The sequence below is a fragment of the Enhydra lutris genome, unplaced genomic scaffold (assembly GCF_002288905.1).
Source record: "Enhydra lutris kenyoni isolate GAN:26980312 unplaced genomic scaffold, ASM228890v2 scaffoldscaffold6, whole genome shotgun sequence".
Taxonomy (NCBI): Eukaryota; Metazoa; Chordata; class Mammalia; order Carnivora; family Mustelidae; genus Enhydra; species Enhydra lutris.
The window spans coordinates 22069518-22083152 of NW_019154090.1; the positions used below are offsets into that span (position 1 = coordinate 22069518).

Consider the following 13635-nt stretch of genomic DNA (forward strand, 5'->3'; position numbering starts at 1 on the left):
TTAATACTTGTCTGCACCTGGTGATGTCCTTCACATACATGGCCAGGCTTCTGCTGCCTGCTGTCCTCATTTGCTCCCCCCCTTCTCATAAGCATCCCCTTTGTCTCTTGCTAGCTGGCTTTGTTTTACTCCCACAACCCAGTGTGACCACGGGAGCCTTAACAAGGAGCCCTGGAGGTGTTTGGTCTCTGCTGTGTGCCCAGAGGCAAGTTGCTGCCCTCCTCTGGTCTGAAAAGTGAGAGGGTGGGTTGCCTCCCACTCAGAGAGAATGCCCTAACCATCACCAGCTACGCCCCTGCCTCAGCTCTTCAGGTCCCAGCTTCCTCCAAGCCTGTAACAAAACCAGCACAGAAGGGTTAAGTTTCTTTCCCAAGGTCACCCAGCTAGTAAGTAGCAGACCTGACTTTTGCTCCCCAAACCTCTGCCGCTGCTGGCTTCTCATTACCATGATCCCAGCCTTCTTCCCAGTGCTCGCAACCTTCTGGCTTCCCCATGTCACCCTCCTTTCCTCTGAATGTTCCTGCTGCTCCCCAAACCCCGTCATTCCAGGTGCCCCCCTACCCACTGGGAAGCTGACTGGCCCCTGTGGGGGTTCATGGACCACAGCCTGGGGGATCTGGGGTACACTGATGCTTGAGGCTGCATGTTTACCTCCTCCCCCCAGGCCGTCGCACTGGACTGATTCCTGCACACATTCATTGTGTGACCGTGGGTGCATGGCCCCCCTCCAACCGTAAACCCAAACCACTTGTGAGAGTTGATGAAATATGAGAAGCAATAACTAGGAAAGCCTCCTGTTTTGTAGCTCTGTGACCTGGGACAAATAACTTAACCTCTTCGAGCCCCTTTCTCCTCTACAAGGTATCGTAAAAGGTAGTTGTCTTGCTGAGATTTCACGAGGATGCCGAGATAATGCTTGAGAAGCCCTTAGTGTGTGGAAAGTGCTCCTTGTGAGCCCTGATTGTGAGGAGGGCTTAGTTCTGCGTGGGGGAGTCCTAGCCGGTGAGGGGCCTCCCCCCACCCCACCACCGCCCCCTGCTGGTGCCTGAGAGGGAAGGAAGGTGGCCGGATCGGGGGCAGAGGGGAAGGGTCTCCTGGTCCCAGCCCCCCAGTTTGCCTTTCCTTCTGCTGCAGATGGAGCTGAAGGCTGGCAAGGGGGCTGGGGAGCGGCCGGGGCCGGACTGGAAGGCCGCCCTCCAGAGGGAGCGTGAGGAGCAGCAGCACCTGCTGGCTGAGTCCTACAGCGCCGTCATGGAGCTGACGCGGCAGCTGCAGATCAGCGAGCGCAACTGGAGCCAGGAGAAGCTGCAGCTGGTGGAGCGGCTGCAGGGTGAGAAGCAGCAGGTGGAGCAGCAGGTCAAGGAGCTGCAGAACCGCCTGAGCCAGGTGAGGCCTGCTGCAGCCGCCATGGGACTCCCTATGGGAGAGGTCTGGGGCTGGGCTCTCCTTCAGTTACAGCTGGATCCAGGCGCTCAGAGAATGCATGAGGTGCTAAGCCCATCTCTCTGCCAGTCTCCCAGGCTTGCTTTCCTCTGTGCTTTATTCATAAGCAAGCTGTCCTCAGATAGGGTTGCTATTTTGTGCTTGAATCTTGCTGGCTTACCAAAGGCAATGGAAAGAGTTTCCCTTTTCCACAAGGCTGATTGGCCAGTTGTAAGTCATGTGCCTACTCCTAGAGCCTACCGAACCCTGAAAATTTGGGAAAATTAAAGTCCTCTGGCCAAAAGAGGGGACATGGGAAAAAACCATCGTGGACTGTTACACCCTACCACAGTTCGCATCGTGTATCCAGCAGCCGCTTACCAAGCTGCTCTGCGCACTCTTTATTTTAATTAACATATAATGTATTATTTGCCCTAGGAGTACATGTTTGTGCATCATCAGTCTTACACATTTCACAGCACTCACCATAGCACATACCCTCCCCAATGTCCATAACCCAGCCACCCTCTTCCTCACCCTCTTCAAGAACCCTCAGTTTCCTGAGATTAAGAGTCTCTTATGCTCGGTCTCCCTCCTGATCCCATCTTGTTTCATTTTTTCCCTCCCCACCACGATCCCCCCGCCCTGCCTCTCAAATTCCTGTCAGAGAGATCATATGAGAATTGCCTTTCTCTGATTGACTTATTTCGCTTAGCATAATACCCTCTAGTTCCAGCCACATCATTGCAAATGGCAAGGGTTTGTGCTTTTTGATGGCTGCATAGTATTCCATTGTGTGTGTGTGTGTGTGTGTGTGTGTGTGTGTGTGTGTGTGTGTGTGTGTACACGTACACCACATCTTCTTTATCCATTCATCTGTTGATGGACATTTAGGTTCTTTCCATAGTTTGGCTATTGCACCACTCTTTATGTTGACTCTTTTCCTTGGTTTTACTTTTTCTTTTAATTACATAAATCAGGACTTCATCTTTATATAAGACCCAGATAGTGCAAAAGCATACCCCAACCCATTCCTTCCCTTTCTTGCCACTTAAATTTATATTCACAGAGATCCTTTTGTTGTTTTATCGATAACGTAATCGTAAGATACATATCATTTATAACTCGCCTCTTGCATAGAGAGCTGTTCAGGGCAGAGTGTAGAGGCCGGCCTCATTCCTAGTGGTGGAGTCCCCACCCTGCTCGTTCAGCTGTGGCTTCTCTGACCTATCCAGCCCAGGAACTGCAGCATGAAGTAGCCCAGTAGTGACAGCGGGGACTGGAGCAGATGGGAGGGCATCCATAAGGATGCCTGTAAGTGGTTGCTTTCATGGTCATGTTTCCAAATGGTTCCAGATCCATCTTTTGGTGGCTCGGAGCTACTGCCTGCTGGGAAGATGGTTCCTCGTCCATAACTGGGTCATCCAGGCTACAAGCATAGTCTAGGGACTGGCCCTGCACAGAGCGAGGCCCCACTGGCGAGCCTTGCCTGCCACTGACCCTCCTCTTTACCCTTGCCCAGCTGCAGAAGGCCGCTGAACCCTGGATCCTGAAGCACTCAGACTTGGAGAAGCAGGACAACAGCTGGAAAGAGGTAAGCAGGGTAGCAGGCCCTCTGTGTTCTCTTGGCTCCTGGCCACACTGCCACATCCCTCACTTGGGGGCGATGTGACAGGGAGGAAGCTAACTCTGCCCCCCCCCACCAAGGTCACCCCCTTACATTCTGGGCTCCTCAGTTCTGGGATCTCTACCCCGTTGTTACAGCTGATGGCTGGGGACTTGTGAGGAGCCTTCTGTCAGCTCTGTCCTTCCATGCCTGGGAGAGAGACCGGCTGTCTCTGTGTCCTTGGCCAGGCGCTTGCTCTTTCTTGGTTTCAGCTGTGCCTTTCTAAAAAGCCAGGCCTCTGAGTAGCTGTGTGGTCTTGAGGGAGTCACTCTCTCCCTCTCTGGGCTCCAGTTACCCCCGTGGTAAAATGAGAATCACCTTCTCATTTAGAACACCCTCTCTGTGGAGACTGGTTAAGTCACTTCGGTGAAATTTGCTCCTAAGCTTCGGGGGTCTTACCCATTACAGTAACATTCTCAGTAACCAAACAGTGACCATACCGTCTCTTTGCTCAGAACAGCCCAAGGGAGTTGGGAGATTTGGTTGCAAGCCACAAACACTAACTGTGGGGAACTGAGGCATGAGAGGATTTAATGGGGGCTCAAGAGGGCTGGTGGTGCAGGTTCAGAAAAACAGGTGCAAGTCCCAGGGGACCTGCTCTGGAACTAGGGGGAAGACAAGCCCTGAGCAGGAATCTTGAGGTCACTGCTCTCACCACCAACTGAACTGTGGCCACTGGCTGCTTTCTTGATGCCACCACATTCAGAAAAACTTTTATTTTATTTTATTTTTTAAAGATTTTATTTATTTATTTGTCAGAGAGAGAGGGGGAGAGAGAGTGAGCACAGGCAGACAGAATGGCAGGCAGAGGCAGAGGGAGAAGCAGGCTCCCTGCTAAGCAAGGAGCCCGATGTGGGACTCGATCCCAGGATGCTGGGATCATGACCTGAGCCGAAGGCAGCTGCTTAACCAACTGAGCCACCCAGGCGTCCCCAGAAAAACTTTTAAAAAATACTCTTTCCAGGGTGCCTGGGTGGCTCAGTCATTAAGCATCTGCCTTCAGCTCTAGTTGTGATCCCAGGGTCCTGGGATCGACCCCACCTTGGGCTCCCTGCTCAGCGGGAAGCCTGCTTCTCCTTCTCCCACTCCCCCTGTTAATAGTTCCTCTCTTACCATCTCTCTCTCTCTCTGTCAAATAAATAAATAAATAATAAAAAGCCTCTTTCCTTGGGGTTTTCTGTTGGAGCTCTGATTGGCCAAGCTTGGATCACGTACCTATGGAGGGAGTGTTAGACCCACTATAGCCAGAAACTGACCAGCAGGCATTCCAGATCGGTGCTGACATCACTCCTGTTCTATAAGAGGAGACTCGGTCATGGAATCCCAGGTCATCTTGCACTGACTTCTTGTCCCCTTCCCTTGGTGCACTGGTGGCCAGAACTCACCCTTCCTCTCTTCCTTGACAGACACAGAGCGAGAAGATTCTGGACAAGGAGGCAGTTTCTGAAGCTGATCTTGGGGGTACCGCCTTAAAAAGGTGCTGGCATCCCCTCCCCGTGCCCTGCCCTGCAGCCCCTCCCCCGCCCTGTCCTTCAGATGCCTCTCCCTGCTCCACCCCTTTGCTTGTCTTTTTTCCCTCACCACTCCCCCCCTTCCCGACATCTCAGTAGAGCTGGGAACCCTGGGATATGGTTTCTGTGGAACCAAAGCCACTCAGGAGCCAGGAAGCTAGGGAGAATGAGAATTCCAGCCCATGATTTTTCTTGTATGATAGTGGACATGCATGAAAACCCGGGGCTGCATATATCCTAGCTTTGAAAGTAACTGTTCATCTCCTCTTACGGTTCCTTCTCCCCATAACTGGAGTTAGGGGAATCAGGCTGGGCTTCCGTTCTGGGATTATTGTGCAGCTTCCTCTGGGCCCGGCCCTGTGCTATGGCCATGGAGACCCTGAGGCTGTTGGGGATATATCTTCACTCTTAGGAAACCCATGAATAGGACAAGGGCAACAGAACCCCATCAGAGCTGTCAGAGCAACCTCACGCCAGGCGGTCTGGGGTAGGAGGGTAGGTTCTGGAGTCAGAGGGCGGGGTATGAACTCCCATTCTGCCATTTCCTAGAGTAGTGTGACATTGGCTGATATTTGCCATCTGTCTCTAGTGGGGATAATAGGAGCTGTCTGCTAGAGTTCCTAGAGGGCCGAACGATCTTGGCCTCTGAGATGCACTTAAGTCCGCCTGGCACTTCCAGTCATCAGACAACACGTGCCATGTCTGTGCTAGACATCTTATTTGGGTTTCCCAAAACCATACACAGGATTCGAGAACTTGTCTCAAAGATCTCAAAACAAGGATCTGAGTGCAAATGGTTTATTTGGGAAGGGATTTGGGAAATACTGGAAGTGACACGGGGAAGGGAAAGTAGCCGGTAAAGGGGGATCTTGTCATTCTGTGGACAACTAAAGCTCTGTTTCACCGAGGAACTCTGGGGGCCAGAGCAGAACAGGCAACGCAGAGTTCTCCCACCCACGGATCAAGGAGGCCTGGTCCTGAGCCAGGAGATCTGCCCAGTCTTGAGGGCTGTGTCTAGGGGCCAGACTCTGTGATATTTGTAGCTTCTTCTGCGTGGAGGTCAGGTGTGCCCTTGCAGGCACAGAAAAGCCTTTGGCGCAGAGTAGCAGGTGTTCACAGTGTTACGTGTTGGGTACATAGGGGCAGGTGCCGAGGTGGCGTGGGGCTGGGCACCAACAGTGTCTTCCACGAAAGGTAAGCCAGACGGTCGTGGCCCTAGCCCTCATGCAGTGCGGGGACCAGGGAGGAAGAGCAAAGCGTCTGCTCCTTGTCTGTTTTCTCCCATTAACGTTGCTCTTTTCTCCTCCACTCCTCCCAGGACCAAATCTGTTTCCTCCATGTCTGAATTTGAAAGTTTGCTTGACTGTTCCCCCTACCTTGCCGGGGACGCGGCCCGGGGTAAGAAGCTGCCCAACAACCCCGCCTTTGCCTTTGTGGGCCCCCAGCCAATGGACCCGGAGAAGGAGGGCCAGGAGCAGCCAGGGCTCTCGCCACGGGACTGCAACCGCCTGGGCCCCCTGGGCTGCCAGGAGCCCGCGGGGAGGCAGATGCAGCGCAGCTACACGGCTCCCGACAAGACGGGCATTCGCGTGTACTACAGCCCCCCAGTGGCCCGGCGCCTGGGCGTCCCCGTGGTCCACGACAGGGAGGGCAAGATCATCATCGAGCCTGGCTTCCTTTTCACCACTGCCAAGCCCAAAGAGTCAGCTGAGGCCGACGGGCTGGCCGGGAGCTCCTACAGCCGCTGGCTCTGCAATTTCTCCCGACAATGCTTGGACGCGGGCTCGGGGGGCAGTCCTGCGGCGCCGGGCCCCAGCTTCCCAGCCGCCCTGCATGACTTTGAGATGTCTGGCAACATGAGCGACGACATGAAGGAGATCACCAACTGTGTGCGCCAGGCCATGCGCTCGGGCTCCCTGGAGAGGAAGGTCAAGAGCACGTCCAGCCAGACGGTGGGCCTGGCCAGCGTGGGCACGCAGACCATCCGCACAGTCAGCGTGGGCCTGCAGACCGACCCCCCCCGCAGCAGTCTCCACGGCAAGAGCTGGTCACCCCGCAGCTCCTCACTAGTGTCTGTGCGCAGCAAGCAGATCTCCTCCTCCCTGGACAAGGTGCACTCGCGCATCGAGCGGCCGTGCTGCTCCCCCAAGTATGGCTCACCGAAGCTCCAGAGGCGCTCCGTGTCCAAGCTGGACAGCGCCAAGGACCGCAGCCTCTGGAACCTGCACCAGGGCAAGCAGAATGGCTCGGCCTGGGCCCGCTCCACCACCACGCGGGATAGCCCCGTGTTGAGGAATATCAACGATGGGCTGTCCAGCCTCTTCAGTGTGGTGGAGCACTCGGGAAGCACAGAGTCTGTCTGGAAACTGGGCATGTCTGAAGCCCGGGCCAAGCCTGAACCTCCAAAGTACGGCATCGTGCAGGAGTTCTTCCGCAACGTGTGTGGCCGGGCCCCAAGCCCCACGTCTGCATCCGGGGAGGAGAGCACCAAGAAGCCGGAGCCCCTCTCCCCAGCCAGCTACCATCAGGCGGAGGGCATGGCCAGGATCCTGAACAAGAAGACAGCCAAGTCGGGCGGCAGTGAGGAGGCCAGACTCTCAGTGCTCCCCCAGGTGGGGAAAGATGGTGTCCCCCGGGAAGGAGATGGAGCCACAGCCCTTCCCAATGAGGTAGGTGGGTGGGGGTCTACTCTTTTTCTTGGGAGCGGGGAGGTTGACTTAGAATGTCCAAAGTCTCTTGGTTTTCAAACTCAGGAATATGGTTGTATGTTTCATAAAGTCCTTTTGCTGGTCTGGAAAGAGGGGTTGGTGGTGGACGGGGGGGTGCCTGGCTGGCTCAGTCAGTAGGACATGTGACTCTTGATCTCACAGTTGTGAGCCCAAGCTCCATGTTGGGTGTAGAGCCCACTTATAAATGAATAAATAAATGGATGGATGGATGGATGGAAGGAATGGGGGTTAGAAGGCCCCAGCCTGGAACAACAGACCTGATGGACACACGGTCTGAAAAGCAAGAGACGAGTGAGCGAGGCTTCACTAGCATCCACTCCAGGGAACACTTAACTGCTCTCCTGCATCAGTGTGCTGGGGCCAGCTGATCTGGTCCTTGAGAGGTCATTGTGTGCATCTCTGTGTTCAGTGAAACACCTTGGCACCTTGAGATTGGCCGTAGTGGGAGGACTTACACCATGGAAATTGACAAATACTCCAGATCCGGGCTTTTCCCCTCACTCCTGGAAAATTAGTTATTAAACATTTTCTAGCATACCCCTGCCCAGCCCCCTAAGACTCCATGCCTGAGTGCTTTCATTTTCTCTGAGAATCTTTTGCTGCACATCCCACTCCTGATAACGATTTCAGATTTGGTTCGGGATTATTTGCATGTTAGTTAAAGAATGCGTATAAGTTAGTTTTCCACTATAAGTTTCACTATAAGTTAGTGAGATAGCTTATGGATCCCAAGCACAAGGACCCAAAGGCCTCAGCACCTTCTCTGTCTCTCTCTTCTCTCCCTCAAGCTTTGTTTTCTCTGATGTCCGCTTTCTTCCTCTGTCCCTCTGCTGCATTTACATGTGTGGTCCCAGCTTTGCTTTTTATGACATCTTCTAGTTCAAGCACCTGAGACTGATTCAGATCCCTCCATCCCAATTCCACATTCCTAGAAGAAAGAAGAAACTGTGATTGGTTTAACTTGGGTCCAGTGTACCCCCGTGGTCTAATTAGCTGTGGTCAGGGGTGGTATCATGGGGCCTCCGGTACACTCGGTGAAGGTCGAAGGTGGGGGCGCAGAGAGGTGGCATGGGCTGGGCCTGGCCCATTTGTATGTATTGTATGTTTAGGTGGTTTCTGGGTTTTCCCTACCTTATATAATGCTGTGGTGGACATCTTGGTACAAAAACATTTGTCCACATTTTGGATTATTTCCTTAGGTTTAAGTTGCAGCAATGGGATTATAGGATAAAAGAATATTAAAAAAAATTTTTTTTTTAAAGATTTTATTTATTTACTTCTCAGAGAGATAGAGAGAGTACAGGCAGGCAGAGGCAGAGGGAGAAGCAGGCTCCCTACAGAACAAGAAGCCCGATGTGGGACTCGATCCCAGGACGCTGGGATCATGACCTGAGCCGAAGGCAGCCGCTTAACCGACTGAGCCACCCAGGCGCCCAAGAATATAAAAATTTTAAAGACATTTGATAAATGTTGCCAAATTGTTTTTTTTTTAAAGATTAAAACATTTTTTTATTAGCTTCAGAGGTAGAATTTAGTCTTTTCGTCAGTTGTATACAACACTCAGTGTTCGTTACATCATGTGCCCTCCTTAATGCCTATCACCCAATTACCCCATCTCCCACCCTCCTCCCCTCCAGCACCTCTCAGTTTGTTTCCTAGAGTTCAGTGTCCCTTATGGTTTGCCTACCTCTCGATCTTCATCTATACACAACGTATGTACACACACACACACACACACACACAGCCTGTTGGTTCTGTTTCTCTAGAGAACCCTAATACAGTGGGTATATTTAGTCTGTGAGAATTCAGTAAGGCATATTTTTATCATATGTTCAGTATGTACATTAAACTGAAAAAAAGTTTTAAGTATGGAGTATAGAGAAATAAAACATTAACCACAGGGGTGCCTGGGTGGCTTAGTCGGTTAAGTATCTGCCTTTGGTTCAGGTTGTGATCCTGGGGTCCTGGGATCAAACCCCATGTCAGACACCCAATAAGCAGAGAGCCTGCTCCTCCCTCTCCCTCTGCCCTTCCCCCCTGCCTGTGCTCTCTTTTGTGCATACTGTCTCTCTCTTTCAGTCAAATAAATAAATATCTTTAAAAAAAAACACAAAAAAACACTAACCACATACTAGTAGAGGCTGTAGAAATTGGGCACACTCTTTTGAAAGACAGTTTGGTGGGGGCACGTGCCTGGCTCAGTCAGTGGAGCATAGAACTTTTGATCTCAGGGGTGAGCTCTAGCCCCATGGCTATACTTAAAAAAAATTTTTTTAAACCAGTAGGCTGTATGTATGTATGTGTGTCTGTGCGTCTTTGTGTCTGTGTACAGGTGTGTATAGAGAAAGACAGATTTATTATAAGGAAGTGGTTCCCACAATTATGGAGACTGATATGTCCTAAGATTACAGAGTAAGGTAGAGCAAGCTGGAGACCCAGGAGAGCTGATGCTTTATTCTAGTCTGAGCTCAAAAACCTGAGAACCAGGAGATCCAGTGATGTTATTCCAGTACAGCACATGTAGCTAATGTAGTTCCAGTCCTAAGGCCACCAGGCAGGAAGAATTCTTTCTTACTCTGGGAGAGTCAGCCCTTTTGTTCTATCCAGACCTTTGATGATTAGATAAGGCCCACCCACATTAGAGAAGGCAATCTGCTCCAAAAGCAACCTCACAGAAGCTCTCAGGGTAATATGTGACTAGATATCTGGGCACCCTGTGGCTCAGTCAAGTTGACACATAAAATTAACCATCACATCCATGGGACCATATATACATCAAGAGACAAAGGTACAAGCTGGCTGTATTTTGAATATTGATTTTATTTTATTTTTATTTATTTATTTATTTTAAGATTTTTATGTATTTATTTGACACACAGAGAGATCACAAGTAGGCAGAGAGGCAGGCAGAGAAAGAGGAGGAAGCAGGCTCCCTGCTGAGCAGAGAGCCCGATGTGGGACTCGATCCAAGGACCCTGAGATCATGACCTGAGCCGAAGGCAGGGGCTTCACCCACCGCGCCATCTAGGTGTCCCTTGAATACTGATTTTAAAGTTGAGCCAAGTATTTTTCAGTATGTAAAATGTGCATGTTACCCATTGACCTGGTAGTTCTAAGAGTATAGTCTATGGAAATATTCACAGAGGTGGGAGAATATCCTTGTATAAATAAATAAATGTATGGCATTATTGGTAAAAATTGCTGATATTGGGACACCTGGGTGGCTCAGTCATTAAGCATCTGCCTTTGGCTCAGGTCATGATCCCAGGGTCCTGGGATTGAGTCCTGCATCAGGCTCCTTGCTTAGTAGGGAGCCTGCTTCTCCCTCTGCCTGCTGCACCTGGTAGTGCTCCTTCTTTCTCTCTTTCTGACAAATAAAGAAATAAAATAAAAAAAAAAAAGAAAGAAAAATGCTAACATTTATTAATACTTCATAGGCACTATGCCAAATGCTTTGTGTATTATATTTGATTTGACCCTCACAACAATTTTGAGAAAGGTATCATGTCCTTCATCTTAGAAGGAAATCAAAGTTCAGAGAGGTTAAGCAACTTACCCAAGGGAGTGACAGGGCTGGGATTTGAACCAAGCAATCTAGTTCTATAGCAGCACTTCTAACCATTATTGCTGGTGTGTTGATAATAGTTAAAAAAAAAAGAGAAACTACCTAAAATGCACATAAACCACGAATTGGATAAATAAGGTATTTCCATTCAGTAGAGTAGTATATAGCCACTAAAAGGAAGGAAATCTAGGTATACATAGTGACAGAAAAGTGTTTATGTTTTGCAGTTACAGAATAGGCAGTAGGAGGATTTTGATTAGCGTATGCTTGTGCAACATTGAGAATTTATCTTTGGACAACACCCACTTTCTTCTCTGTATATCCCAGAATTCATCACATTCTGGACTGTTATTTATGAATACTCTAATGGGAGAAAAACAATTTAAAGAAATTGGTCCAGAGAGGGGCCACAGTCACTGGGAACTGGTCCCCAGGCACAGCTGGGTCCAAATTCCTGGCCAACCATGTAGCCCCTGGGTGGTCAGTGCTTCTTAGCTCCTCCTGACTTCATCCTCCCTGCTCCTAGGATGCTGTCTGTGACTGTAGCACCCAGTCTCTCACCTCCTGCTTCGCCCGGCCGTCCCGCTCTGCCCTCCGCCACTCTCCTTCCAAGTGCCGGCTGCACCCTTCGGAGTCCAGCTGGGGTGGGGAAGAGAGGGCAGCTCCCCCCAGCGAGTGACAGAGCAGCCGGGCTCCCCACCTCAACCCGCCCAGTCCCCGGATCGCTGAAGGGAACCAGCAGAGAGGAGGCGAGGCGGGGGGCCCATGCCCTCGGCATCGTCTCACCTTGGAGGTTCAGCCGCTACACCACTGCCAGAGAACAGCTTTCCCATCCAGGTAAAGCGGGGTCTCCTGCTGACTGCTGGGTGGTGATCTCTGACTTCCAGGGGAAGGCAGCAAGTGGGAGAAAGACCACAACTAGGCTGCAGAGGTGGCTCCAGAGCAATCCCTTGGGAGCCAGTCCGTTGGGAGAGCCTCGCCTGGTTCTGCCCACACCCACTTCTCAGAAGAGCCAAGGAAAGGATACACTTCTGGTTGTGCTCCTCAGGGAAAAGGGCTCACAGAGATGTTCCTTGCCAACCATGGCCTCCTTCATGGGCAGGAAACACCATGACAAGAACGGGCTCTGCCATAGGATTCAACGTGGGGTTCCTGGTGGAACTGAGCTGGGCATCCTCCCCGTCCCTTCCTTCCCTCCACGGCTTCCTCCTCCCAGCCCTGCTGCTCTGGATTGCTGTGGCTCTAGGGGGTATGATAGGGCCAGTAGCCAGGGCCAGTATCGGCCTGGAATCCTGGGGCGCTGGATCTCCCTGCCCGTAGCCTGGATGCAGCAAGGACTGGAAGATGAGGTGGAAACGTGTGGGGCTCAGGGTTGGGTCACTGGAACTGCCTCCCTCGTCAAGGTGACCGGGTTGGGGGCGGGATGGCGGGCACCAACCTTCCCAGGACAGAAATAGGTAGAGTCAGTTTCAAGATCTGGTGCACAGATAAATTGCCTAAATGCCCACTGCCTTGATTGCTGGGGCCTCTTTCCCCAGCACCCTGGAGGGGGCGCCACATCTCCACTGTGTTTACATCCTGTGGCTGGTAGAAGGCAAAGCTGTTCTCAATGAAAGACTCCCAATTGGCCACACCAGGCCAAGGAGCACCCCCAGAGGCCAGTGCCTCCAGGACACGGCAGTGGACGGGGCCTGGAAACACATTTCTTGCCTCGGTTGTTTATTTGAATTTTTCTTACTATAAATATTTAAGGTGGTTTTAGTTTATTTTAATAATTTAATTTCCCCCGAAGTCCCTAAGGTAATTTATTGGAGGTTGAGACATGTATTCTTGCCACTAGGACAACATGAGGCTTCTAACATGATGGCCAGGCATGGGGTCCCCCGTACAGACAAGGCAGCTCGGCTGCTGAGCTCGAGTCTCCTGGTCAAGTATAGAGGGCCCCCAGTAGGGCTGGAGCCCTGCAGCTTGCTCCCCAATTCTGCTGACCATCTGGCCTCAGAGCACTGCTTTTCACTCACTGCCTGGTACTTGGCCAGCCCCCAGCAGCAGCAGTCAGTCTGCAAACCCTTGCTGACAGGGTGGGGGGCTGGGCCAATGTCCCCACTTCCCAAACATTCTCCATCTGCCCTCTCATTTTGCTCCCTCCCTCTGAAACCTTTTTTTTTTTTTTTTTTTAATGAGTCAAACACAGATTACTAAGGCTCTTATCAAGAGCGTGGTGATCTCTCTAAGTTCCCCAAGTGAGAACTCACAGGAAAACAGGACTGAACTTCGAGAATGTTGTTTATTGCAGCTTTGCACATGGACGTGAGAGTGTCTGCCAGCCTGCCTCAGCTCTCACCACCTGCCAGCCTTCTCACCAGCCTCTTTCCGTAGCCTTATGGCCTCTCCTGGCCCCTCTTCCAGCCCCAGCTCCCCTGCCCACCCTTCTCCACATCCCACGTGAACTGCCTGAGCCACAGTGGCTTATGGCAGTGTGGGGGAAAGGCCTCAGATGGCCTCTCCCTTGGTGCCCGTGAACCCGTATCGGTTGCATACTTGCCCACACACACGCAGATGCGTGGACCTCCTGCTACTGGCGGGGGGCCCAGAGTGGAAATACCAGAATGAAGCAGCTTGTCTGCAGAGTGCAGGAAGACCAAAAGCCAGCAGCTTTGTGAGCTTGCCCCCAGGACTCAGGAGACACCTCTGCACTCCCACCTGCTCCCAGTTCTGCCCTTTCAGGGTCACCTGGACAAG

The 13635-nt window shown here is 51.6% G+C and overlaps 1 protein-coding gene across 2 annotated transcripts in view; it reads left to right on the forward strand.

Moving 5' to 3' along the window:
• Positions 1-13046, forward strand: part of LOC111141439 (suppressor of glucose, autophagy associated 1) — a 62462-nt gene extending 49416 nt beyond the window's left edge. For both annotated transcript variants that reach the window (XM_022493996.1, XM_022493997.1), the window contains 5 exons: positions 1135-1386; positions 2945-3016; positions 4495-4565; positions 5918-7268; positions 11420-13046. In XM_022493996.1, the coding sequence (XP_022349704.1) occupies positions 1135-1386; positions 2945-3016; positions 4495-4565; positions 5918-7268; positions 11420-11572 (1899 nt within the window). In that variant the 3' untranslated portion in view covers positions 11573-13046. The remainder of the gene's footprint in view (positions 1-1134; positions 1387-2944; positions 3017-4494; positions 4566-5917; positions 7269-11419) is intronic.
• The last annotated feature ends 589 nt before the right edge of the window (positions 13047-13635 follow it).